General features: G+C 37.8%; 3 protein-coding genes across 8 annotated transcripts; 1 reads left to right on the forward strand and 2 right to left on the reverse strand.

Annotated features, from left to right (window-relative positions):
- Positions 1 to 71: 71 nt before the first annotated feature.
- On the reverse strand, positions 72 to 4,115 carry LOC5506323 (R3H domain-containing protein 4). Its single transcript, XM_001627001.3, has 8 exons — positions 3,913 to 4,115; positions 3,297 to 3,460; positions 2,607 to 2,725; positions 2,004 to 2,148; positions 1,442 to 1,524; positions 1,286 to 1,371; positions 1,144 to 1,199; positions 72 to 424 (listed from the first exon to the last, which is right to left on the reverse strand). Exons 1-8 carry the CDS (start codon positions 3,984 to 3,986, stop codon positions 315 to 317), a joined length of 837 nt encoding a protein of 278 aa, XP_001627051.1. The 5' UTR covers positions 3,987 to 4,115; the 3' UTR covers positions 72 to 314.
- A 362-nt stretch (positions 4,116 to 4,477) lies between these two features.
- On the reverse strand, positions 4,478 to 21,925 carry LOC5506324 (epidermal growth factor receptor substrate 15-like 1). Of its 5 annotated transcripts, none has more exons than XM_048726394.1 (29): positions 21,812 to 21,925; positions 20,983 to 21,027; positions 18,981 to 19,070; positions 18,535 to 18,582; positions 18,312 to 18,407; positions 16,324 to 16,416; positions 16,194 to 16,241; positions 15,554 to 15,655; positions 14,200 to 14,325; positions 13,046 to 13,148; positions 12,711 to 12,774; positions 12,211 to 12,382; positions 11,776 to 11,867; positions 11,629 to 11,701; positions 11,450 to 11,548; positions 11,311 to 11,373; positions 11,195 to 11,242; positions 11,034 to 11,111; positions 10,590 to 10,661; positions 9,718 to 9,924; positions 9,118 to 9,198; positions 9,022 to 9,048; positions 8,876 to 8,927; positions 8,586 to 8,686; positions 8,164 to 8,254; positions 7,767 to 7,808; positions 7,101 to 7,177; positions 6,508 to 6,658; positions 4,478 to 5,428 (listed from the first exon to the last, which is right to left on the reverse strand). In XM_048726394.1, the coding sequence occupies exons 1-29, from the start codon at positions 21,845 to 21,847 to the stop codon at positions 5,421 to 5,423; spliced, it is 2,385 nt and encodes a 794-aa protein (XP_048582351.1). In that variant the 5' UTR covers positions 21,848 to 21,925; the 3' UTR covers positions 4,478 to 5,420. The 5 variants fall into 5 exon arrangements, with proteins under 5 accessions (XP_048582351.1, XP_048582341.1, XP_048582344.1 ...); XM_048726384.1 differs by having other exon boundaries at positions 14,149 to 14,325; XM_048726387.1 differs by lacking the exon at positions 7,767 to 7,808 and having other exon boundaries at positions 14,149 to 14,325; positions 21,812 to 21,923.
- On the forward strand, positions 21,888 to 26,910 carry LOC116614093 (protein PET100 homolog, mitochondrial). 2 transcript variants are annotated; one of them, XM_032374694.2, is made up of 4 exons: positions 21,891 to 21,985; positions 25,802 to 25,888; positions 26,088 to 26,120; positions 26,543 to 26,910. In XM_032374694.2, the coding sequence occupies exons 1-4, from the start codon at positions 21,953 to 21,955 to the stop codon at positions 26,627 to 26,629; spliced, it is 240 nt and encodes a 79-aa protein (XP_032230585.1). In that variant the 5' UTR covers positions 21,891 to 21,952; the 3' UTR covers positions 26,630 to 26,910. The 2 variants fall into 2 exon arrangements, with proteins under 2 accessions (XP_032230584.1, XP_032230585.1); XM_032374693.2 differs by having other exon boundaries at positions 21,888 to 21,985; positions 26,088 to 26,595.
- Positions 26,911 to 27,524: the final 614 nt, after the last annotated feature.

The following is a 27,524-nucleotide window of genomic DNA, read 5'->3' on the forward strand; positions in this document are numbered from 1 at the left end:
TTGATTTTCGCATTGTGCTGTCGGGAAGGGTGGACAGTGAGGTTATGAGCAACTTTGAATATATAACAATATAATGGAGAGCAATCTTCTAATGTCTTCCCTCATCCTAGATAACACTGATAAATAGAATAATCTAAAAATAATAACCTTACAGCATCATGTGAGGTAAGAAGACAAGCATTCAATTTTTTGGCATTCAAAAAAACAGGTTTCCCACCACTAAAACCTATCTGTACATACATAGCCTTGAGATAATCTCTGTTAGGCTTGCAATGACATAAAACCATGATTTCATTGTAGAATATTAGTATATGCTATCTGATATCTTTTCTCTCCAAATACTGAGAAAGAGTTAAACCAGGAACCGAAAATCTGTGATGTCGACACTCCACTTCAACTAGGTGACTTCCTTTATATTTGAAGCCTGCAATAAAAAAAGAACACAATATAATGACCAAGAAAGGTAATTGGCACCATGTATTCTAATGTAAAAATAATCCACCTTCCCCACATCAGGGGCAGATCTAGCTTTTCGCAAGATGGGGGTTTGGCTCAGTGACAAAGGGGGGAGGGGTGACTTTTTTGTCACGTATGGCTTTCTGGCAGCCTAAAGGGGTGGTGGTGGGGGGGGGGGGGGTTAAACCCCCTAAACTCTCCCCCTAGATCCACTACTGTATATTTTCCCACAACTCTTTGTGATTCTCACATGAAATCAAGGTAAGGCATCAAAATTGTAATCAAGACGGCAAAATTTGTTTTTTTATCATAGGTTTCATGCATATATCGCTAAAAGTTGTGGGAAAATGCAAGGAAGGTGAATAGGCACCATGTATTCTAATGATTCAGCCCTTCAAAAAGTGCACACCTCTGTAACTCCATGACTACCCAAATGTTAAAATACTGGGTTCAAAAAAAATTATAATCATATAGCCTATAATCAGTGTTGTCTGATCAAATGTTCAAACTTGAGTGTAAGATTAGGTTAGCCTTAAAAGCTTTAACAGCAGAGAGGGATCTTGCTATCTACCTACCCATCTTGAGAAATCTGGTAAATTATTGGTCTGAAATAGGATGTTTTGTCAAGAGATCTGAAATATTGTGCCTTATATGCAGGGGGTAGCTAGCTATGGTATCTATACTTACTGTTGGATATAAGGCGAAGGTACTGGCAGACAACATGTGTGAGCAATCTGTCAAGACTAGAACAGTTCACAGAATTGGTAAGAACTCCAAACAACATCACTAAAAGACAAAGAACAGAGTGAAAAGATCAATGCACCCTTACCTCGAGGGCAAGTTTGATATCAAAACCCCATCTGGGCATGACTCAAACCAAGTGATCACATCTCTTTCAATCTCTTCCAAGGTTTTCTAGAAGGAGAAAATACAATGATGCAAACAGGTGAGAGGGAGATCCACCACGATGTTAACAAATGCTTACAATGGGGAAGCGCCTCTTGTGAAGAGTTGATCTCAACTTTTTTCCTATTTGGAGAAAGCTCTCATCGGCTTGCGCAAACAAATCTACAAAGGACAATAAAAAGCATTATTTCAATCAAAAGATATTGCAAACTACAGGATAAAGCCGCACTGTCACCAGTTTACTTTCGGAGGTCCGACGAAAACCTCAACCGTTCAAAGACAAAAGAATCTATTAGAATCCAACGCAGCTTTAATCCTCAATTTTGTGATAACCCAAAGTTCAATTATCACAATACCTCAAAATTTCATTATCACAATATTATCTGGACAGCTCTTTGAAGGTTCACACCATTCTTATACACTTTGAATCTAACCAGTGATTAGGAATGAAATAGATTTGTCATTTACAGTACTTTCATGTTCTTGTATATTGTAACACTGGTATTAAAGTATAATAGCCTGACATTACAGGGAGAAAAATTACAGAAAACCAAAGGGATATTATGGTACCTTTAATTGCAATAACCCCTCCCTTAGGCATGCTATGAATCCTTCTCTGAGTTTGTTATAGCATACAGTACCTTGTTGATCACACCCCCTCTCATCTTCTGTAGACACTTCCCTGTCTATTCCTTCACCCTCTACTGCGGGGGCATGCTCTCCTCGAAGAGCCACAAGGTAGAGTTCTTGGTCCTCCTCTGGCAGTTCAGCAAAGTCATTCCAGATCTACAGAATATGAACAAGTGAGCAGAAAAGAAAGCCAAATAGTTACATACTGTACATAAAAAAGCAGCATTTGATCTCCTTTAGTAAAGACCTATGAAGTCTGTCCAACCAGTAGGCTTTTAAAGTCTCAGTTTTACCAGAGAGATGACAAGAAATCACACTCACCGCGCCATCTGCAATGGTATCACTTTCAATACTGGTATGTAAATGAAACATCAGAATGGAGAAGACAGACATTGTTTTAATCCTTTTAGTTTTAATCATTGCTGGAATTTCCATTGTTAAACCCCAAATCAGATACTCAATTCATAACTGGCCAATTAAGAACGACCTACAAGGTTAGGATGGTTGACTCTGGCTCAGGGCCATACATAGCAGGGGGTGGGGCACTGGGGGCATGTGCCAGCCCAATATTTTCTTTGTCTCTGTACTGCCCCCCCCCCTAATTCATTGCATACCTGCATCTTGTTAGGGTCATTGAACAAGGATGCAAAGATAGACATGGTGGTGTGAACAAAGTCTGTCACCTCAAGGTCACCAATCTCTTCATGGTCAACCAGGCTGAGCAGGAAGCAGTCTGAAAGATAAATCAAGGGCTGGATTATATCATGTTTTTTTTATTCTACATGCTACGATACTGTAAAAAGTAATACACCTTAAATGATGCTTTTGTTTATATCCAAAACAGTATTTTCACAAGCCAGCCGAAGTTTCTGCATCCAAATTTCAGCCTTTTGTTTATGATTTTTGTAGTAAATGAGCTCTTAATCTGTACACTGAACTTTCCTAAGACCAAGACAGCATTTTCATGGCTCTGTGTCGTTAGGAGAACAGAGACACACGATCGTGTAGCTTAATGCACCAGCAAAGGACTGATTTATCAAGGTTTTTGGAAGAGATTCACCTTCTAGTTAATTCAAAGTAAAAACCATAGCTTGATAACTCTGGTATGATTTACTGAGGTCTATTAATTAACATGTTTCATCAAAACAACTGATGCAAAACTAGATAATAACAGTTGGCGAATTGCGAATTGTCAATCTAAAGCCAATTATTCTTAATAGGAAGAATTTTACAGGAAGATGTAACAATAGAAAGGATCACATCATTCTTCCTACAAGAGGCCAAATCCCATGGCTCCCACTCACTGTTCTCATATCTCCGACCACTGCGCACACCCCTGGGCTTGTGATAGTTGTGGTTGTAGTAAGACTGGGGTTTGGATTTGGGTTTACGCTGCCGATAAGAGTCCTTTTTTTCTTGCGCTGGTGGCTCCATGGGAGCCTCTTCAACGTTATTAATATCATCATATCTGCAACAAGTCTCACATTAATGGCTAGATCACCTACCTTTTGAGATGTACTAAATACTGTATGTCCCCATGATGTTGATATAAATGCAACACAACTAGCACCTCTTTTCAGTAACATAATTCCATAAATAGTCATATTACTAATTTACTAAATTAGATAATTTAGTAGCTAAAAAATGAAAAAGTAATAGATTCGACTTCTTGATCATATAAAATCATCTTTCAACTTTCACATAACGGTAGTAAGCTAGTAGTAGTTGTATCTATTTTAATAATTAAATTTAAAATCTATTCGCTTAAAAAAGTTATTTAGGGTATGGTAAAAAGATCAAATCTGAAGACATATAAAAATGAAGTAATCATTAATTTGTACATCGTCAAGATATTTACTTACCCAACAAAACCGAAACATGCATTTTCGATGAGATGTGGATTTTAGTTAAAATACTTACAAATACTCTTCTGACTGGGTTTCTTGGATTCTTCGCCGATGTTTTAGATGGTCGCCAACGTTCAGTACCCCCATGTTTGTAGCAATGTTACGCTTCTGAAGTGAGTTTCTTCGAGAAAAAGATCAATAAAAACAGTCGACTTCAACTCCCGGGAATCCAAGATGGCGGTCTTGCTTCTTGTGATGCAACATGAAAACAATAGAACTCAGCGCTGGTTGGCTACCACAGGTAGCCCGCCAGGAAGGAGGCAATCGATCGAAGAAAAAAAGAAGCATGAAAAGAAGAGCATGAATAAAAAAAGAAGCAAATCCTTCAAAGTATTGCGAGGGTGGAGCATACCACCATTTCCATGTTCTTCCTCATCACAATTTATAGAAATCTTCTCTGGAAAGAATGGGAGGGGGAAGGGGTTCTACTATCCGGTGATTTAACCATGGCCAGATGACTCCATGGTATTCAGCTCTTTTCGTCACGAGTCGTTCTACCAAAAAAGTTTTGTGGTACAACTATGCACAGGTTCTTACACCGGAAGATGTAAGGAACTGTTTACCAGATCGATCCCAGACATGATTACATCATTGTTTATTTGATTTCTTATTAATATCTTTTACAAAGCTAAAGAGAATTTCCAGCTTGGGTATGCTAACCCTGGAGCAGCAAATTGACACATCTTTTTTTCCTCCGTACAAGGCTTCACGAGTTCACCGAGACATCACAAATAAATACCTAAAGCGAGCGCATCACGCTATTACACATACAAACCAGTATTTTGAAGACAACATAAATAACAGAAAATTGAGAAATATATGCAATCATACAAGGCTTCCCTACCGTTAAAAGGAATAACCGTCACAAAATGGATATTTTTTTATGGATAATGTAGTTCTTCTCTAGAATAAATGATTTTATATTGGAATTAAAGTTAAGGACCAACCTACTTGGATTACTTATATGCTTGTTTGTCAAATATTACATGTGAGAGACTATTTTTAAAAAAAGCACAGATAAAAAGAAATAAAAGGACCAAGATTACATATACGCCTACCCTATATCTGCTACAGAGGAGCGTCCTACCAGTTATCAAACCTACCAGGAACTAATATACGCCTATAGGGTATATGTAGCCACGTGTGCAACCCTTTCACAACCCTTGACGGGTTTGCTAACAACCACTAGGAGTGTTCAACCTCTGTGACATCTCGGGGCGGGTTTTACAAGGTCTGTTACTAGGTCGGGCCTTATCCCCGTTATCAAAGCTTGGCAAGCCTATGCAAGTTCCTCTTCACAATCCTACGGCGGCCAAAACTAAAACGATACGGCACAAAAGCATGTCTGTGAAGATATGGAATTTTCAAGGACTACTAGCGTTAGTAGCGAGCTTGTCCAATAGCAAAGCAGCTTGTTAATAGGGCGAGCTCTCGTGTTAGCTTTCGCTCTTATAGTTCTCGTTTAAAGAGTATGCATTCAGTAAGTACAAGTCCTCGGGTGTCTACTTCGTGGACAAGGCATCAAGAGGCTGCAAAGACAAAAGCGAGACATCAGTGGGGCCTTATGACTTAGCGAGACATCAGTGGGACCTTATGACTTAGCGAGACATCAGTGGGACCTTATGACTTAGCGAGACATCAGTGGGACCTTATGACTTAGCGAGACATCAGTGGGACCTTATGACTTAGCGAGACATCAGTGGGGCCTTATAACTTAGCGAGACATCAGTGGGACCTTATGACTTGGCGAGACATCAGTGGGACCTTATGACTTAGCGAGACATCAGTGGGACCTTATGACTTAGCGAGACATCAGTGGGACCTTATGACTTAGCGAGACATCAGTGGGACCTTATGACTTAGCGAGACATCAGTGGGACCTTATGACTAAGCGAGACATCAGTGGGACCTTATGACTTAGCGAGACATCAGTGGGACCTTATGACTTAGCGAGACATCAGTGGGACCTTATGACTTAGCGAGACATCAGTGGGACCTTATGACTTAGCGAGACATCAGTGGGACCTTATGACTTAGCGAGACATCAGTGGGACCTTATGACTTAGCGAGACATCAGTGGGACCTTATGACTTCTGTGCAGGGGACTCTCTCTCTTTGGAGGGTTAAAAGAGTATTTAACCCCCTCCCCCCCCCCTCCCATGGACCGGCTCTGATCATTTAAAAGGGTGGGTTATATTGGCATGGTTTGTTAGACGCTCGAAGATCGTTCGAAGTGGCAAGTTAAGCGGATTTATCGGGTTTTCGTTAAGTTAATAAGTTAACATGGTCCGAGCATCTTGTATACTTGACGCTTTACATTTTAAAATCCTAATACTTATTGTAAATTCTAGAGCAGAGGAACACAGGCTTCTAGTAAGCTCACATACGTGTAACAAGCCAATTTCAGGGCAGAGAAACAGAAAGATTAGCATGGTTTATCAGATGCTGGAAGATAGATCAGGGGATAAGCAAGCGGAGTTATCCGAATTATTCGAGGAACATTGACTGGTAATTAGGTCCAATACCAGGGGAAATTAATTACAGTTCAAGTTAGCGAGATGTTCGCATTACCCTAGCTCGAGTTAGAAGATTCTACTGGATTTCAAACCTGCAAAGGGATCTTCTGAGCCAAACGGGTCACCACCAAACAGGTCCTTTCCTGAACCGAAACTCTTCTTTTGATTGGTTGGCGTCTTGTTGGAGTCCTCGTTTGAGGGTTTAAAGGGGTCTTCAGAGCCAAAAAGGCTGTCGCCCGGTCTCTGCAAATAAGATGTCCAATATAAGGAATAACGAAGAATGACAGGAAGTAAGGAAAACATCTCCATCCCAAGAGACTTGGAGTGTTTTCAGTGTCAACTGCCTCTGTAATTGTTGGATTTCTCAAATCATGTAATGTCCTTCAAAAATTTATTAAACAAAATTAGTTTAAAATCTCAGACAAACATTCAGAATTGCTCATGGTCAATTTATCTTTAGAGCTTTTATCTTGGTTTGCTCGCTAGGAAAAGGTGAGAAACGTGCACACATAAGCAAAAGCTACACCGGGTACCGTCTGCCTGGACGATTGACAGCATGGTAGATTTATGTCCTGATTTCGTTGTGTAGGGCGTGGATGATTGTATGCAAATATGCCAGTACGCAAAATCAAGACAAAATTCTGGATAGCTATAGCAGATACGTTCGTTTTTTTACACCTATTACCTTGGATGAAGAGAATGCACTCCCGAAAGGATCAACAGCTGCAAACGGATCAGACTTGGATGGAGACGATGACAGACCTAAAAGATGCTCCTGAGCTTAGCAAGAGAAACTTAGTGGTACTGAATTAGGGGGAGGCAAATTATCCTTAAGCATAGCATCAGAAATGGCGTTTAGTAAAAAGGGAGGCAAGGGGAAATATGCATGACCCCCTCATCTTATTATCAAAAAGAGTAACGTAACGGTGTCTAGTAAAAGGGAGGCAAGGGGAAATATGCATGATCCCCTCATCTTATTATCAAAAAGAGTAACGTAACGGTGTCTAGTAAAAGGGAGGTAAGGGGAAATATGCACGATCCCGTAATCTTAGTATCAGGTAGAGGGGCTCAAAGTGTTGTTTAGTATAAAAAGAGAGAAAGTAAAACATGGGGGATACATGAGTATGAATGAGCTTCATTACTGGTAAACGTACGGAAAGCAGGCAACGCTAGTTGTAAGAGGAAGGTTAAAAACAAAAAGATGTGCATGGAAGAGAGAATAGGTATATTGTGTACGTGGTTTTACAGTAGGTTAGAGTATCATTTTCACTTTATTTCACGTTATTTAAGGACTGTTTTTTAAACTGTGTTTAGCATACAGTAGCAGTAACCAAAGAGAATGGTGTATTACCACTTTCAGTCTCCGAGTGTCTTGGCGTTTCTGCCGTCTCATCTACGATTGGGTAAGTGGAGAGCACAAGATTACACATAACCACCTGTGTTATCAGTATCAGTACAGTATGTACGGTTTTATAACGAGCTGTTTTGTTTTCTCGATATTAAGATCACCAAGGGGCGGAAAACGTTTATTTGGTTTAAAAGCACGTTTATAGGTCCACACATAATAGTGCGTATTTTTTATCACGTTGTCAAGTTCAGAGCGAACGAACGTGCAAGAGAAAAGAGATATGCGTATATTTAAAGAAAAGGACCGCAATAGAGGCTGGAAGAACAAAGCGAAGTGAAAAATAGAGGAGTGAGGAAGTGATTGTTCTCGGGTAGGGCCACTGACTGTCCTTGCTTCATACCGTTGGCAGATGCACTCTGTGAGCCTGGCTCCTCGCTATTTGCAGACATTTCACTCTTGAATGGATCATTCTTGAACAACTCCTCATCGCCCTGCGTACAAGAAAAAACAGTCTCAGCATCACCCTAACTACTGCATACTGATACACTAAGGTCCTTAAGAGAATTATTTGTCAATTTACACAACACAATCTGTATCTTGATGTAAGAAGAGCAAAGAAGTCAAACCCTTGAATTGGAACCATTGTCGTAATAGAAAATCCCCTAAACCCTAGCCTCGAGCAAGAGCTGAGTTTACCCTTAGGTCTTCAGCTGAAACCAAAGTTTGATGTGATTTCAAGTCATTAAATCTATTCCCAATATATTCAATGCAAGTTGTTACGAAGTTAATAGATGATCATGTGTAGAAGAAGAAAAAACTTGCCGCGAAAGGATCAGCCGCAAATGGATCAGCAAATGAGACACTCTTGTAATGGAATGGATCTGACTTAAACGGGTCATCAGAATGGAATGGATCTGTAGAATCTAGAAAAAAAAATTCATCCATTAAAAGATACATGTGTAGACACTTTTCAGTTACAAAGAACAGAGTGTATTGATAAAAAGAATTTAAAATGGTGGACCTAGGGATGAGCGTTGAGGTAATCCACACCCAAAAAAGAACAGAGTGCATTGACAATAAGATTTTAAAATGGCGGTAACCCACACACTAACCCGCATCTGCTGAGCTGAACAGATTCTCTTTACTCTTGAATGGATCTCCATCCTGATAATAAATAGCAAGATCAGCTTCCACAATAAATAGTAAGATCGGCTTCTTAGAAAAAAAGCTTCTTGAAAAACTAACAGTTAGTGCAAACCTTGTAATCATCGCCTGTCTCTTTGTCCTGTGGATAACATCAAGAAAACTATAAGTTCAATGAGTATGTTCAACAAGAAAACTACTTGTGACATACCTTAAAATCATCTACTGCTTCGTCAACTCTTCCCGAGCCAACACTGAATCCACTTATGCTGCTAACAGGACTACTGCCGGCCTGTGAGGGAAAAATAAGTTGAAAAGAATTTCTTCAACCACATCTTTGTTAGTGTTTTCATTCCATATTGGAAGAGAAATTATATTAAGAAGATATTGTTTTGAAGTTGAAAATATTACAAGAGCTTCCAAAGGAAATGGATGCTTTCTTGAATCTTAAAAAGAGGGCTCAGAGAGGTGTGACATAAAATGCCATTATAAAGTTAATAGGCCAGCTATAGCCTTAAAACAAATGTCCACAGCTGTCCATCAAGCTTGCACAAAGAGTTTCCCCATGTACCATGAAAAGATTTAAAACTATTAGTTTCATTATATCCCATTAGTGAACAAGAGAACCACAAAATTTAGGATTCTTTAGAATAGCTGTTTTTCTCTCCTACATTTGTTGACTGTTGAGTAAACCATGGCCTACAGAAAAGTTTTGAAGTATTGCTGCTACTAAAATAGTTCAGTTAACAAAGTCGTGCATGGTTTATATTTAACAATGGTTCAATAACAACTCCTGAAAAAGCTAACTTACCGTGGCTCGTACACTCATGGCATCTGTTTCTGAGGGGGTTGGGGTCATGTCAAATGCATCAGTGAGGGGCGAGAAGTCAGAGATAGGAAGAGAGTTGGTGACGCTGGTGGTGGGGATACTGTTTGAGTTCATGAGGGAGTTGTAATGAGCAATTTGTGACTGCAGGCTGCTGTTGGTCTCATTCAGTGTGTTGAGTTTGGAGCGAACCTAAGGCAGAAAAAAACACACTTAATATTTAATATTTTATTATTGTTATATAATATTTTAATATTATTATTATTTATTATTTTTTTGGAGTCAAGAAGTCTCAAATAAAAAAAAATAGATACCAGTATTTGTTGTAACTAACCATCTTGTATCGAAGAACGGTTTTCAAGTCAATATAAAATTAGGCTCCATACAATTTCCGTAAATCCAAAATACTTCTACATGTATGATAATGGACACAAGCTCAAACATACATTATAATAAAAGAGATAAGAGCCTCTTCTATCTAGAAAATCAATTGAGTTCGGGTGCTTTCCAGTCTCCTTATTCCCAGTTTCATGTGATAGATGAAATTAGAGAAGGTGTATTCTTAGAAGGGTGTATTTTGAGAAGGGTGTACTATGTCAATGGTCATTGTACCCGGTTATTGAGGACCATTTAATAATTTATAATAACAATTTATTACATTTATATTGCACAATTATCAATATATAAAAAAATTCAATTGACCATTTAGTGTGTCCATATTAACAGAGTTTCACTTCACTGTACTTTTAAGCTTCTCTATATGTTCTTTTGCAGATGACGACAAGGACACACTTTTCCTAAAGCATACTTAACTATTTACACTTACAATCAATAATACTGTGTAATACTGTACCTACCTGATTTATTTCTCCTTGGATGGACTTGCACTGTTTTTGTACTGTCTCTAGGTACTCTTTACTGGAATTTATCTACAAAAATATTTTCCATTAATTATTATCAAATAGCAGACTTTGTTTTAGAAAGGAACAGAAAAGTTTTTCAAACAATCAGGTTGAGTACATATAAACAGCATTGAACAGTCCATGTTACAATAGCTTGATTTGCAGAAGTGAATGAGAGCGTCCCCTCCACCCCACAGTGGGACTGGATCCTCTCACATGTATCTGAAAATCAGGCTATTGTTTCAAGGATTGACCTATCGTCAGAGCAAAAAAAAATGCCCTAGCAAAGGACAAAGGCCTGTAAAATAAGTGAAACCTCTGTGTTTCTAGAGATATTTAACATTGAACTTCAACCAAAAGTTTATTTCCTTGTAGAAGAGTATATTATCATCCACCTACATCTTGCTCTAGTTTTGATTCTTCTTCTCTAAGTTTGTTAAGTTCTTCTTTTGCCTCTCCTAACTCCTCCTCTTGTTGCTGCAAAAATGTATTGATAATAAATCAAAATCATTTATTTTTTCCAATCTTCCATTTTGTTGCTTGATCATACATATACTCACAACAATAGACTTCTGACTGTTCTGCATTTGGGACTTAAGATCTGCTACCTGTATCACAAAAAAAATTATAGAAACAATTCCAAAAAAAGGTATTTGTAAATCAAAATGCTGCATACAAGTTTTGTCTGTTCCTGACACTTCTGCTTGAGCTCAGTTAACATTTCTTCATATTTACATTTCTGGAAAACAGTATAGTGATAGTAAGCACAATATTTTATATCAAAAATAGTTTATCCACTTTACCAGATTACATACCTCTTTATCAAAATCATCCAGTTTACTTTGAGCCTCAAGCCTTTGTTTTTCTAACTCTTGCACACTTAGCTTAGTTTTTTCCAAATCAGACTGAAGATTCTGTCAGAGATCAACACTGTTAAAATATGCTACAGATGGAGAATGCTGTGTAGCATTGTTATAAATAGTGTCAAGCTTACCTGTATTTCAGTGTTTCTTTGTCTGATCATCTCTTCCTTTTCATCAATTTCCCGTTGCAAACCCATCTTCTCTCTATTCAATATATTATTTCAGTTATTAGTAGCTGATAGTTTCAAGCTGACAACTGAACACAGGTTGTTCTATACCTCCCTAAATCCTCAATGTCCTTTGTAATCTTGTCCAATTCTTTGATTGCTGAAAAGTCTCCTAGGGAAGTCAATATGTTGCCTGGACCATCCTAGAGTATACCACACTTATTCAGTTAACAAGTTTATGTTTTGCAGCAATTCTGCAATTTTGTAGAAAGGTAATGCATGTGGTGTTGCTATCATCTTTGGGAGATCAGACCGAGACGAGGTTAGCCCTTCGTTGGAGCAAAAGCTAACAAAGGGCAAAATGCTTTAAAAGTCAGCGCAACTACTCTGTTTCACATGAGGCGTTCAACATACTTTTTCAACCTGTGTTGATTTATAGCTTGTCTACACCACGCTTATGCAGACCATCTTGTTTTTTTACAGCTTGTTAGTAGTCTTTCTAGTTATACCACTCACCTAGACATCCGTATGGTGTTATACACCTACCTTACTGTCATCAGACCCAGAAGGTGAGCATCCCCTCATAGAGGGAGGTATCATTTCTGGGGTAAGTTTCTGTGGAGGGTCTACTCCATTGACTTTCTGCTTTATTAGATACATTGCAAGAGCAAACTGCTCAGCATTCAGTCGACCACTGTTGGTTAAGTCACACAGGCCCCTGCAAACGCAAACAAACACAGGGGCCTCACATTTTCTCACATAATCTGAGCTTTATTCAGATTAACATATATGTAACACACTTGTTCCTACTGCATACCCTAACAAATGCACTGCAACTATGTACATCATCATTAGGAAATTAATCACACAAGGAAATGTATTAAATTCATTTGAAATTAAATAAATACAATTGAAAAAAATAATAAACTCATTTTGAAAAATAAACTGTGAAGCCAGCTCCTGGTCATATTTTATTTGCTTTCTCAGTAGGTATTATGTGAGTGCTCCTAGTCTGTCACATCAATATTTGAAGGATTCATAATTACCATATATGTGCTAGAACTGGCTGAGCTAGTCCCGACTGTATAAACACATTCTTCACTTCCTCTCCTACAAATGGAAATCAGAGGAAATATTTTTTTACTGCGAACTCCCACAAGTACTACATCCAAAACATTGTGGGAGATAAGATGACCAGATCAGTGGTGGCCACAGCAATGATAGATGTACCAAAACTGGCTCAACCAAAGCCTGGAAACAATAAACAGGAACAGGGAAATAATAAAATAGAAAGCTGTACAGGACTAAAAATGATGATAAGACCCAAAATGATCCCCTAAAGTCCCCAAACTGACAGTGGGTCTTTCTATGTTAGGTATACCTGATACAAGACCATCCGTGTCCTTGTCTGTCGTCTTGAATATAGAATCATATTTCAGTTTGTCTGCAGCCGGTACTACCCAAGACTGGGTATCACTAGTGATCTGGAATAACAGATAGGTATCACCAGTGATCTGGAATAACAGATAGTATCACTAGTGATCTGGAATAACAGATAGGTATCACTAGTGATCTGGAATAACAGATAGGTATCACTAGTGATCTGGAATAACAGATAGGTATCTCTAGTGATCTGGAATAACAGATAGGTATCACTAGTGATCTGGAATAACAGATAGGTATCACTAGTGATCTGGAATAACAGATAGGTATCACCAGTGATCTGGAATAACAGATAGGTATCAAAAGCAGAAGAACTAGGAATGAAATATGTAGTTTTCCCATGTCCACAAGCTCAACAACCTCGCAACAACCTGTCTGATAACCAAAAGCATAAAATTTTAAAAGGCTAAGGCGAAGGTGTCCTCGGATACTATCAAGACAGGGGTTTGTAATGGGGGGTGGGGGGAGGGGGGAATTAATGTCTGTTATCAGCAATAAGATGGTTGGTGTAAAAGGCATCTTATATTCTAAACTATATTTCTGGCATGGTATTAATTCTAAACTATTTCAGGTATTTTGAGGGCATAGAGCTGAAGATAAATATTTTTTGGATTAAAAGTTTTTACTAAGGTATGAAATTTCAAACTTTATTGCAGGCCCGTACCCAGGGGGGTGCAACAGTTGAAGGTCCACTTTCGGTTCTCAACAGACATGCTATTTATAGAAAAAACTATAAAGCATAAGCTAGATCACTCTGGTATGTAGCCAAATCCGACAATAAACGTCCCGTGGAGATACTGCAAAGGCATGAAAAAACCCTTTGTTTTTTGGGGGGTGGACAGATTTTTATCAGAGAACTCCCTCCCTTCCCCTCCCCCCTGGAAAAATTAGGTCCACTTTTTCGGATTTCGCACCCCCCAATAAAAATCCTGGGTATGGCGGGCCTGTTATTGGACCCCTTACTGTATCTCATGTTAAAAGCTGTTAAAAGCTGCAATGCTACAGGGTTACAGGGGTAATTATTTGCCTTTCTATACTTACATTCTTCATACCAGACACAGGTGAGGCAGAGGATGTAGGCATATTACTGACCAGAGGTGACGCAGGCCCAGACGATCCAGGGTGCTTAAGTTTTCGCTTGGATGGTGGGACCATTCGACCAGGTAGTGTCAATGGCACCATGTCACCTTCTAGGGCTCTATATACCAAATGCATTGCCTGGAAAATAAGTTGTTAATGGAATCAATAGCATATACTGTACTTTAAATGTTTTTTCATAGAACAGGCTATGAGCATGACGTTGGTACCCACTCTAAAACATGCCAATTTACTCCCATAATTCTGGAATAACGCTTTCAAATCTATTTATTGAAAAACAATATGTTAAGGCTGTTAGATGTTGTTCCAATAGATTGGAATATAAATTTTGCTGTTGGTTGACATAGTTTTTGTTTAAGAACGTTTAAATTGAGCAAAAAGACAAAAGCGTGCGTACCATCACACCAATTGCTTTCCAATAATTGGAAATAATGTACTTTATTAATGTCATATTTAAAAGTCTATAACATATTTTGGATTGACATTACCCAATTTTTTTGTTTTTTGTGTAATATTCTTTGTTCTGATAGTAATTCATAAGTTATTGCAGATCTTCTTAGGCCTGACCATTTGTCCCTCTCTAATGTACACTTCGCAAAAAGTTGTTTTTTCTTATGTTATTCGGAGCATAAATCATGTACAATAGACTGTTAATTAGAATGCGGTTGTTCGATGGACTTGATTTTTTTATAACTGATTTAGCAAGGCCTGACCATTTGTCCCCCTCACAATTATATTTTCACCAAAACAACTGCCTTCACCTGGTGAAAATGCCAGCTACAGGCCTGCTAGCATCCATCCTATATGCCCGCTGGACCGTACTTTGAAGAAGGCCTGCTAGCATTCTTTTCAAATGCAGGCCCACCACTTGCCCGCTGGCGGCTAAACACCCACTAGATTGCCTTGACGAACGTCCGCTATTTCCCGCTAGTGTGACTCTAAAGACAGGGCCGCTACTTGCCCGCTAGCATGCCTTCAAAGTCCTGCCCGCTTAACGCAGGTGTTTGTCGCTAGCAGACAAATGCCTGCAACTTGTCTGCTAGTGTGCCTTTTTGGAAAAGTGAAAGGAAAAGACGGCAAAACGCTAGCGTGCATGAGAGTGGACTTCAGCGGGCGTTACTTGAATGTAAACACCTGGCCAGCCTTTGCAAGACACAAGCGGGCTTCAAGAGATATCAGCGAGGGAAAGGCACGCTAGTGGGCCTCAAGGTCTTGTTGACAAGCAGGCTTATTGCACGGTAGCAGGTGTAAAAACATACACAACCGGGCAAAATCTATGTTTTTTACACCATTCGGTAGTACAGTAAGACAAAACTTTCTCATTGTTCTAAAACTGAGTGAAACTCACCACTGCAAATTCATCAGCATCTAGCATTCCATCTCTATCAATGTCTGACAAATCCCAGACTCTCCCAAGCACATCAATAGGTAGCTTGGAATTAAGCAGCACCTACAATGCATTACCAGATAAGAGTTCAACTGACATTCTGTGCATACTTTAGGAAAGAAAAGGTTGAAAGGTGTTTATGTTCAACTGCAGGCTTATTGGATTGGTGTACAATGTGTGTATAACTCTCTCGTATGCTCTATGCCTTATCTAATTCAGAAAAATGAGTCAATACTGTATGTTGTGAAGGCTTTTTCTTGAAAACTGTACACCGATATTACAGTAATTCTAATGTTGCTAAACCTTTAACCAAATTGTCCTTTTGTTTTTATAAAAGGGAGAAGGCTGTTATAATCTGCATATCAAATGCAAGGAACTGGGGAAAAGGGAAGAAAGACTGTACACATCTGGGTAGAATAAAAATGTCTGGGAGAATACATAATCTGCTTGCAACGAGCCCTTGTTTTTTTTTTTTCTAAATGTTCTCCTGTAAGGCCAAAGAGCGTATGAGTTATTTATTTCTACCATATCTGTTTTTTTTTCCACAACTAAGATACTACTAGTAAGCATTTGTGGAAATAGCAAAACACTTGGTACTTACAGGTTTGACTTTATCACCAGGCAAAAGTCCATTCACTGGTTTTAGGCCCTAAGCATCAGCAAAAAGAAGTTGACAGTAAATAAGGACAATATGTAACACTATGCAATATGCAAAATAATATCATTCTTACCTCAAATATGTGGTCATACTTGGTTTTGTCAGCAGGTTTAACAGACCAGACGTTGCTCTCTGCCGGGGGTGGGACACTAGGGGATATATCACCCTGAATAAAAGTGAAAGATGGCTTTTAAATGGAATTAAGGTTTTAAAATGTTGACAATCTAAAATCGGTTAAAACATTGAAAGAGTAAAAAGATTAGAAAAGATCTTACCAGGTTAGGGGCAGGGACCAATAGTGACAGATTAGAAAAGATCTTACCAGGTTAGGGGCAGGGACCAATAGTGACAGATTAGAAAAGATCTTACCAGGTTAGGGGCAGGGACCAATAGTGATAGATTAGAAAAGATCTTACCAGGTTAGGGGCAGGGACCAATAGTGATAGATTAGAAAAGATCTTACCAGGTTAGGGGCAGGGACCAATAGTGATAGATTAGAAAAGATCTTACCAGGTTAGGGGCAGGGACCAATAGTGACAGATTAGAAAAGATCTTACCAGGTTAGGGGCAGGGACCAATAGTGATAGATTAGAAAAGATCTTACCAGGTTAGGGGCAGGGACCAATAGTGATAGATTAGAAAAGATCTTACCAGGTTAGGGGCAGGGACCAATAGTGACAGATTAGAAAAGATCTTACCAGGTTAGGGGCAGGGACCAATAGTGATAGATTAGAAAAGATCTTACCAGGTTAGGGGCAGGGACCAATAGTGATAGATTAGAAAAGATCTTACCAGGTTAGGGGCAGGGACCAATAGTGACAGATTAGAAAAGATCTTACCAGGTTAGGGGCAGGGACCAATAGTGATAGATTAGAAAAGATCTTACCAGGTTAGGGGCAGGGACCAATAGTGATAGATTAGAAAAGATCTTACCAGGTTAGGGGCAGGGACCAATAGCGATAGATTAGAAAAGATCTTACCAGGTTAGGGGCAGGGACCAATAGTGATAGATTAGAAAAGATCTTACCAGGTTAGGGGCAGGGACCAATAGTGATAGATTAGAAAAGATCTTACCAGGTTAGGGGCAGGGACCAATAGTGATAGATTAGAAAAGATCTTACCAGGTTAGGGGCAGGGACCAATAGTGATAGATTAGAAAAGATCTTACCAGGTTAGGGGCAGGGACCAATAGTGATAGATTAGAAAAGATCTTACCAGGTTAGGGGCAGGGACCAATAGTGATAGATTAGAAAAGATCTTACCAGGTTAGGGGCAGGGACCAATAGTGATAGATTAGAAAAGATCTTACCAGGTTAGGGGCAGGGACCAATAGTGATAGATTAGAAAAGATCTTACCAGGTTAGGGGCAGGGACCAATAGTGATAGATTAGAAAAGATCTTACCAGGTTAGGGGCAGGGACCAATAGTGATAGATTAGAAAAGATCTTACCAGGTTAGGGGCAGGGACCAATAGTGATAGATTAGAAAAGATCTTACCAGGTTAGGGGCAGGGACCAATAGTGATAGATTAGAAAAGATCTTACCAGGTTAGGGGCAGGGACCAATAGTGACAGATTAGAAAAGATCTTACCAGGTTAGGGGCAGGGACCAATAGTGATAGATTAGAAAAGATCTTACCAGGTTAGGGGCAGGGACCAATAGTGATAGATTAGAAAAGATCTTACCAGGTTAGGGGCAGGGACCAATAGTGATAGATTAGAAAAGATCTTACCAGGTTAGGGGCAGGGACCAATAGTGATAGATTAGAAAAGATCTTACCAGGTTAGGGGCAGGGACCAATAGTGATAGATTAGAAAAGATCTTACCAGGTTAGGGGCAGGGACCAATAGCGATAGATCAGAAAAGATCTTACCAGGTTAGGGGCAGGGACCAATAGTGATAGATTAGAAAAGATCTTACCAGGTTAGGGGCAGGGACCAATAGTGATAGATTAGAAAAGATCTTACCAGGTTAGGGGCAGGGACCAATAGTGATAGATTAGAAAAGATCTTACCAGGTTAGGGGCAGGGACCAATAGTGATAGATCAGAAAAGATCTTACCAGGTTAGGGGCAGGGACCAATAGTGACAGATTACTGATAACCACTTCTTTTCCGTTTTGAGCCAACGCTATCAGACGCAAAGCTAGAAAAAACCTCTGCAAATATGAAATACAATATATCTATATTAAAAGAAAGTCAAGTTATGTGAAAATGTGAACAAAAAGAATACCCAATAAAAATAAACAAAAGTTTAAAAGACAATTTTTTTTTTCATTGACTCACATGCTTGTCCAGAAATCCTGTTCCCTGTGGATCACAGAGCTCCCATATCTGGAAACGAAGTAACAAAGAAAAGCATTTAATCACAATTAAAAACTTAAACCGTAAAATTGAATTTCGAACCAAGATGCAACACGCTCAAAGAGAACATGGAGATTTAAAAATAGTCACGTCTTTAAATGCCAAGGGTTTAGTGTGAATCTGGGATAAAACATTTTATTTTTATTCATTTATTTTCATTTCTTTTCATCCAAAATAAAAACAGGACTGCTAGTGTGATGATATCTGAGGCAGACAGTCTCATAAAGTGATAACAATTTCAGTGTAAAAACAGTTAACTTCAACAATCTTCCCACAACCTCATGTATTTATTGTCACTAGCAACTAGAAGCTACATGTGTGACCACTAATACTAAGCCAAGCAAATACATACAGTAGGCTTACTATACCTTGTGTAGTATTCCCTCCTTTAAATTGGACTTCTTGAGGAAGAGAGCTGCTTCACCAGCTCCTAATTTTCCTGTGCCTTTCACATCAGCCTGATAATATACACAAGGCACCAGTCAAAAATGAAAAAAAAAATATTATTGGATTTATTAAAGCATTTGCTATGTAAAAATAATATAATAAAAGTAAATATTTGGATTGCAGATTTTTTTTTTAGCTTTTGGTAATAATTATTGTAGAGAAAAAAGGTAAAAAGTCTAGTGATTGATGGTATTATGTATAATATACAGTGTATGGTTTGTCTATAAGCTCTTCAAAGGAGATAATATTGCAATAAAAGTGCATTTTTAATCATAGAACTTTCATTTTACCTTTTACTGATAACATGCACTAAAAAAGTATTATTTCAATATAACACCTGGCATTGGCATTAGATAAAATTGATAATCAATAACAATCTATAATATTGGTAAAATCAATTAAATATTTTTTAATTGGCATAACTGATAATGGAATTCATTGGACCAATAAATAATTACCATTTTTTCCTTAGATATATCAATAGATATATCAATTTTATCAACAACACAATTTACTTTTAAAATATAGATATTTGAAGTAAATAATTGGTAAAAAATGAGCGACGGGGCAGTAGAATTTTAATTTTAATTCAGTCAAATAAATTACAGTAATTACAGTAATTACAGTATAAAAATAGTAGGGCTTGGACTGCGCCGTGATCAAGCAGAGTGCTACCCATATAAGTGACACTACCACAACAAAATAATGTCACATGCAGCAGCCCTGTTACGTTATGAGCGAGATTAGTCTCAGAAGACTGTACTTTTTTATTAATAAAATCAACTCATTGAGGCCCCCATAAATTGTGAGTATTGATTATTAATAGTAGTTATAACATTTTTATTACTTATACTGCACAAAATACATTGTATATCTAATGAGCTTTACTGCAAATATAATTTATATATGTACTAAAACTAAGCTAAAACCACTAAGAACTTTACTAAAATAACATATCTAAAAATATGAGGCTATAGATACAGGCCCCCGTTACCAAGGATTTTTCTTGGGGGTGCCAACCCCGAAAAAATGGACCTAATTTTTCCAAGGGGGGGTGGAGGAGTGGAGTGAGTTCTCTAATAGAAATCTGACCACCCGCAAAAAAAATTGATTTTTTTATGCCTTTGCAGTATCTCCATGGGACGTTTATTGTCAGATTTGACTACATACCAGAATGATCTAGCTTATGCTTTATAGTTTTGTCTACAAATAGCACATCTATTGAGAACCGAAAGTAATAGGACCTTCGGCTGTTGTGGAGGGGGGAAGGGGGTGCGTTCACACACCCTGCACCCCCCTGGGTACGGGCCTGATATATTAAGCATATTTGAGGTATAACATTTTAGTATAGTTCTTAGTTGTTTTAGCATATTTTAGATATATCATTTTAGTATAGTTTTTAGTTGTTTTAGCTTAGTTTTAGTACACATTTAATTCATTATTATTATTTATTATTACGATTATTATTGAGTAATTGATAAAATCAATATCATTTAATACCAGTTTATTGATTGATATCATTTTTTCAATTGTTTTTTCAATAATGATTTTTATTGATTGTCCATGCCTGGTATAATATTAACAATATTAATCAATAGTACCCAGAATAAGAAAAACCAATTCTAACTACAATTTTCAAATAAAATTTAAACCTTGAAAAGCATGTTTCTACAAGGGAATCTGTATTTTATGCGGAATTATGACAAGGTCAGTTTTATACATTCTATTATTTTTGACAAGGGGATAAAGAAGGAATCAAGTTAAAAGCCAAGGTATTGCTAGATAGAGTATCATATAATCCAGTTTCCACTAGAACCTGAGTCATGCAATTGATAGTTACTATAAATCAAATATATAAGTAAGGGTCAGCATGCGAATATTTAAAATGTCATAATCCACAGGAAAATACGAATAGTAACAAACCTGTCTGAAGTACGCTTCGTAGACAGCCGAATGACCAGCGGAGAGCTGCAAATATTTCAATAAAATAAACCAAAAAGAATAGTTTCCATTTTAAGCAAATCACTCGGTCTGAGAACTGTCAGCAACCGATCAACCCTCTTTGAAATTTCACAGTTCACAATCAGACTTGACATAACACTTAAGCTTTTGATACCTCATTATACCTTATTATACTTTTCTAGCAAGCATTTTTCTGTTTTAACGAATGTTCCATTTACATGTTCACGCGACGTTTTTTGTCTTGTAAGCGACATAACATTGACGTTTATATTTGAATGATAAGACGTGTTTTGTATAATGGCGACGTCTGCTGTGTTTGCGTTGTTGAATTGAATGCCAATATAACATCAAATAATAAAAATCAAGGCGCAGAGAAGCTTTCAAATGATTGGAAGAAATGCACACAGCAAGGTGCTTGTTGAGTGCAATTCTCCACATGCGACAAGAAACGAGCTGGGTAAGGCGCCACAAGTCTAACACAAACAACCGTAAAATCGTTGCAATAAAAAGCAACATCCCACAGTATTACTGTGGGTAAAGTTTCCCTATTTTTTCTGATTTCCAGCACCGCACTGCATCGATGTCGGTGCATAAAGTCAGATAGGAACTCATCTCATTCGCCTTTCAACCATCACAACACTCCAAAACACAACAAGTATTGTTAGTTTTTAAATATGTCTTCGTCATATTAGGGATAAACTGCAGTTCCCAGTAATAGATCAGAAAGGTCGCAAGCAAGGATTGCGAGTCTTTGCCGTATTTTTGTGGGACTAAATCGAAAATCACCCACCTGTGAGAGCCCCGGTACACCGACAAGGCCAGCCATGTTTATCTCCGGCCGTTCGCTGGCTCATTATAGACAGCAGCCCTTTATATAGATCATGCGTACGCCATTACTCCTTCCCACTCCATCGCACAGCTCACGTCCAACATGGCGACCGGTTCGAAGATCGAGCTATTTCGGGTCAGTGTTATGTTATTTTTGTCATTATTTCTGAAGATATTTCCTCTGTTGTCATTGATTGCCATTGATTAGCCTCAACTGACGTGGCCATTGCTATTATTTTGTTTTCTGCCGTAAGCGATTTAACGTAAGCATAGTTCCAGCGCCTTTAATGAGCCCGAACCAGCTTCCGGCCTGTTCCGATGGAATAGCAGGGGTTATTACGTAACGAGAAAATCGCACAAACTTTGGACAACCCTACTTTAAATACTGGATTACGTAACTTTATCTAGTATATTAAATACCCGTTACATTTTAGGCAAGTGTATACTGAATTATTCATAAAAATGCAGAATATATAAGTTATGTGACGGGATTAAAAAGTAAGTATGCATTAATTCTCCTAGAATTAGACGACAGAGTACCCATCCACTTATTCCAATCTTTCTTCCATTTGCTGCTTAATTCTTTCGAAATTGGGGTAAGGTGATGTTGCTTTCAAAGAAAATAAACCCACAAAAAAATCCTATTCTTGGAATACATAAGGGGGTAATTGTTTGGGACTTTTTATCATGTTGTACTTATATACTAATACCACACTTTTATTGCAACTTATACATGTAGTCATTTTACCTTACTTGAGACATCCTAGGATTCAACCTTTGGTTGTTTGGTATGGCCTGGTCATGATACAACATTGCAAATTAACCATCTGCCTCCATCTATATTGTACAACAGGTTGATTCAGTCTGCCCAAAGGGATCCCTGAATCAATTTATAATGTTAATTTGTGTATAAATTCATGGTTTGTTACACAGTTTACAATGAGTAATACATAGAAATGATAACATGTGTCTAATCTTGAAAGTCACCTTCTGATTGTCTTAACTCAAAAATTTGGGTATACCATAAATGGAGAGAAATAAAGATCTTTTTTAAGTAGGAGGTAAATAGTTGTATTTCCATTTGTTTAAGACTAATCTAGCTGAGAAGTTCTGGGCAAGTTGAAGCTTGGAAATGCTCAATCTAGGGCTGACATGAAAATATACAACTATGTGCAAGCATTGGAAAAGGGCTTTTATTCTAGCTTCTGTATTCATGTTTTGTGGATGATTAGAATGTTGGATTTTCCTGTCCTACATAAGAATTTTGACACATATCACCAATTTTCAGTTCAACAAAAACACATTGAGCAAAATAATCTAGAAGTAACTGGGAGTTTGGGGTTGAGGATTACATCACAATATTATAACAAGCTCAGGACATGGTACTGTATTTTCGAGTGTATAAAATTTTCCCAAAAAATATGAATCTCAAAAATTTTGTTCTGTGTTTAAGACACTTATAATTCAAGTGGTATGAAAAGTCAAATTTCAATGAATAAACATAATATGGTAGGTTCTTTTCTCTACAGACAAAAATAATGATAATTGATAACAATATGTGAACCAAGCACTTGAAAAAATATTCCTCGTTTTACCAACTAGCAGTGATAGCACATACACCCTGTTGTATCTCTGAGAAGAACATTTCGGCCAGAACAAGAACGTGCCGAGACAACAAAGCCTTTTTAAAGTGTCTGAAAGAAGCACATAGTTTAGCTTAATGTGACAACCTTTATTAAAGCACCATTGTCTGCAGTTTACTTCCTGAGGGCCGACAGAAACCTCAACCGACTTAAGAATCTTTTAGAATCTGTTTTATTTAACAGGCCATCGGCTCTAAATTATCAGTCACATTTTAAAGAAACTTCCAATAGACACACTGCTTTATCAATTTTGAAATATTTTTTGCGTTTCCGTTTAAAATCATCGGAGATGGTTACGTAATCGACCGGAAGTAAACTGGTGACATTGCTGCTTCAAATGATTGGATAAATTGCTACGCGGTTTTTTGTCTATGGGAAGAAGGCTTTCTTTGATATAACCGTAGAGATTTGAAATAAAAAGAAAAGTGAAAGCGTTAAAAAGTGTATACCTACAATTTGGATTCATTATCTTACTTATTCGTTTCGTGTCTTTTTGTTTAATTTTTGTTAAACTGTTAAAAGAAAAGGGACGTGACACGAATAAGTAAAGTGATAGAAACAAACAGGAACATGCACGATACCCGAATAAATCCCCCTTTATTTTTTTTCTTGTCTTTTACCGTCCCAGGTGTGAGATTGTTTGTTTTCTTAGGAGAAACGACTTATTTTTTTTTTATTATGACGCTTACGATTTAGAAAACGTTCTTCATTAGGGCGTGTTGTTGCATCAGAAGGTTGCTGCATCGAACAATCCTTCATATTCAAGGCTTTGCGGTCTGACTGAGGTATCCGTCCTGTATACGAGAGTTCGATAAATTCGTGTTCTGTTGAATCTATCAACACGTTTTTTTTTTTAATCTTACGTAATTCATAGCGGCGTTACTTTAGTTCTCCTACACGTAAAGTATTGTTTAATTACGATGTGGGCGTTTTTTCTAAATCACTACAAATTATTTGCGGTTGTGAACCCCCCAAAATCTTTTGCCACGTATTCAACTCAGCTCGAGAGTCTCTGAGCTTTGCGTTTGTGAAAATGGAATCAAGGAAGGAAGTGGGGCGGAAATGTGGATGTTGCATGAGTTAAACTGCCAGTTATTTATTGCTTGTAGCCTAAAGAGATAAAATAATATTCGTGTACGAAGGTGATAACTAAATCCAGAAAGAATATATATAGATCTTCCTTGTGACTGCTAAAATAAATGCTCAAGGCCACCTCGTTTCTGGTCGCGTTTGTGCCGCATGCAACTTTTATTTTTGATTTAATTCTTTCTTTGTTAAACCTCTAGAATAATGTAGATTTTCAGTTTTGCGCTCTTCGATAATAAGAAATGACAAAAGATAGACATCCAATCACGTCATAAATTGAAAGTTGTGTTCGGGGAACCATTTCACTGCACCAAAAAGTGTCGCAATAGTGCCTATGATTGTGTGAATCATTTCTCTCCACGCGAAATTTTGAAATAAGAAGAACATAATAGATATAAAAATAACCCGCCCACGTGCTCCCAAGGAAGAAATCATGACCAGAAACGAAAAATGTATTTATGTAGCCTAACCGAAACTATGGATAGGGCCATAACGAATTTGTCACTGTTGATAATAATAGCCGGTGTCTTGTTTATCGAGTGTCCAACATGACTTAACAAATATACAACTCTGTGTATTGTTAAATCCATATTCGTCGTTGTCCTGGAAAGTTGTCTAAAAATACTGTTAATGTTTCCATCATGTCGACATTTGATTACAAGATTATGTAATTTATTAGCCTTCTGACGTTAACCCCGATAGACATTCCTCATGGTCTATCATTACAACAAACAATAAGTGGATGAAAGCATCCATATCCATCGGCCGATGTGGGAAAGTTATTGCGATATTTTTCCTGCTAGCAGAGGCCTCTTTTCTCTGTATTTCGCTGGGCTGGCGTTCGCGAGGAAAAGAACGCGAACGTCAGCCCAGCAAAATACAGAGAAAAGAGACATCTGCTAGCAGGGAAACGATATTTTAATTGCATTCGGTAAAAAGGGTATAAAAAGGGTATAAAACTTTAGGTGGCTATTGTGAATATACCACTCCTCTCACAGCTTTTTGCCCGTCGGTTCGAAAGAACAGCGCTACTCAGCTGGAAGGTCCGCTTTATATGGAAAAGACGCGTCACTAAGACCCATTATTGGGCGACCAACGGGGATACGCGCGTCCTGTACGCACCTTTGTACGCACCTAGATAACAATGAACTCCACTCCCCTAATAATTGGCGGTTGCCGACCTGACCAGGGACTTAATCTAATGAGTTGTTTGTGCTCTACAGATAGCGGTCTACGTGTTTTTCCCGGTTGCGTTATTCTATTACTTCAACTTGCCGGAGATTTACGAAGACTATGTAAACAATAAAAAGGTAACCATGATCTGGGAAGATAATCAAGTTTCCTTCTTATGCATTACTTCGCATTTTAAGAATTTCGTTTTGTTTCATTCCCACAATGTCGTTTTCGAGAAAGTTACACAAGCACGAACATTCGCCCGTGTTACTCTTTATTGCACTTCCTCTGAAAATTAATTCTTATAATTAATTTATATATCATCATATTTTTCAGGGACAAATATATCCTCCGGATGAGACTACGCATGTAAGTTTTGATAGTCACATTTCTAGTTACATTTTGCGAAAACCTATACCATCCCCTAGCGTTACACTCCTTTTTTTTTCTAATAAGAACGTCCAGCCTGAGATTTCACCAAATTAATTTAAAGAACATTTTAACGCACAGCAGCAGCAAAATTTGTTTGTGTGATGCGTTCTAAAATGCAGAATCAAGTTGCATTTTAAAAACCTATTGATCACTCTTACTAATTCTGATTCTAATACTTTGAATTTCAGTGTTATATTTTAATACACACATACTTAAGAACATATTTAAAAACATTTTCAGCCTTTAAATTCCTGGATAAAAAAGAACGGCTCAGCCTCAACTGTAAATTAGACGTTTTTACATAAAAAAGAGTGTATTACATTATCTCATATAATTATTGCTATTTATGCGTCATTTAGAAACCTCCTACGACGATAGACGACATCAAGGCTGCAAGGGACATTATGATGGAGAGAAAACGGAAAGAGAAAGGACAAGCTGAATAGTGTTGAGGGGTTAGCTTGAACTGGCTGACAACGTGAAATTATATAAGTACACCAGAGACTGAAAGAGTTCCACGTAGGTAAACACAAGTGTGTGTTTATATACTGGAAAACGCATAAATATGCAACAAAAATAAGATTTTAAGGTAAAGATCATTTCAAACGTAGTACAGGACTGAATCTAGATTCGTTCACGACATTTACGCCAACTCCGATCTTTAAGTTGGAAAACGTTTTACCCTTCCAAAAAAGAAATAATATTAAAATATTGTGGTCTTCTTGTTGTCTTTGTCTAACAGAGCGTTTTTTTCGAAAATAAGAAAAAAAAGATTATAAACGGATGTTCTACCCTTTTAGTTTAGTAACTGGAAGGGTTTGCTTCCTAAAAATTGCTTTACCTGCCGCCCAAAACCAGCTTAAAAGGCTGGTTAAAAACTTAATCATTCTCCCATGATGTCATATTTCCTCTAGTTAATTAAGGATGTCCTAAAGTGATTTTGTTCACTCTACGATTTCCACAAGGCTACATGCTCTGTAAGTGAGGATACCAACGTTTGTACTTTATTAGGGCTTGTTTTTGTGAGACGGAAAAACATGACGTGACGCTTCAAATAAGCCCATTTCACATCGAATAAGGCGGATAATTTCTATGAGTACATAGTAACTTATAGCAAACAAAATATCAAGTGCGACTTTTTTTTAATTGATACGACATTTTGTAAAGGGTCATTGAAATTTGAGCTTTTCTTCCCTAAACTGATACACAGGGCAATGATGATGAAGGAAAAATTATCTTAAAAAGCCAAAATCTGGTTATGTGCACTTCAGGCCTCACGTTATTTGTGTTTTGAAAATCAGTCCGTAATACAAGGAACCTATAGCCATTGTAAGAAATTGT

Source organism: Nematostella vectensis, chromosome 1 (assembly GCF_932526225.1).
Source record: "Nematostella vectensis chromosome 1, jaNemVect1.1, whole genome shotgun sequence".
Classification (NCBI taxonomy): Eukaryota; Metazoa; Cnidaria; class Anthozoa; order Actiniaria; family Edwardsiidae; genus Nematostella; species Nematostella vectensis.

Excerpts from the sequence above, each read along its gene's own strand:
- LOC5506323 (XM_001627001.3), bottom strand. The coding sequence starts at position 3,986 with ATGGGGGTACTGAACGTTGGCGACCATCTAAAACATCGGCGAAGAATC. Across the intron at positions 2,726-3,296 it reads TGGTCGGAGATATGAGAACA|ACTGCTTCCTGCTCAGCCTG; the intron begins GTGAGTGGGAGC and ends TTTATCTTTCAG. Across the intron at positions 1,525-2,003 it reads GAGGGGGTGTGATCAACAAG|ATTTGTTTGCGCAAGCCGAT; the intron begins GTACTGTATGCT and ends TGTCCTTTGTAG.
- LOC116614093 (XM_032374693.2), top strand. The coding sequence starts at position 21,953 with ATGGCGACCGGTTCGAAGATCGAGCTATTTCGG. Across the intron at positions 21,986-25,801 it reads CGAAGATCGAGCTATTTCGG|ATAGCGGTCTACGTGTTTTT; the intron begins GTCAGTGTTATG and ends TGTGCTCTACAG. Across the intron at positions 25,889-26,087 it reads ACTATGTAAACAATAAAAAG|GGACAAATATATCCTCCGGA; the intron begins GTAACCATGATC and ends CATATTTTTCAG.
- LOC5506324 (XM_048726384.1), bottom strand. The coding sequence starts at position 21,847 with ATGGCTGGCCTTGTCGGTGTACCGGGGCTCTCACAG. Across the intron at positions 11,243-11,310 it reads GTCAGGAACAGACAAAACTT|GTAGCAGATCTTAAGTCCCA; the intron begins GTATGCAGCATT and ends TTTGTGATACAG. Across the intron at positions 10,662-11,033 it reads AATCAAAACTAGAGCAAGAT|ATAAATTCCAGTAAAGAGTA; the intron begins GTAGGTGGATGA and ends ATATTTTTGTAG.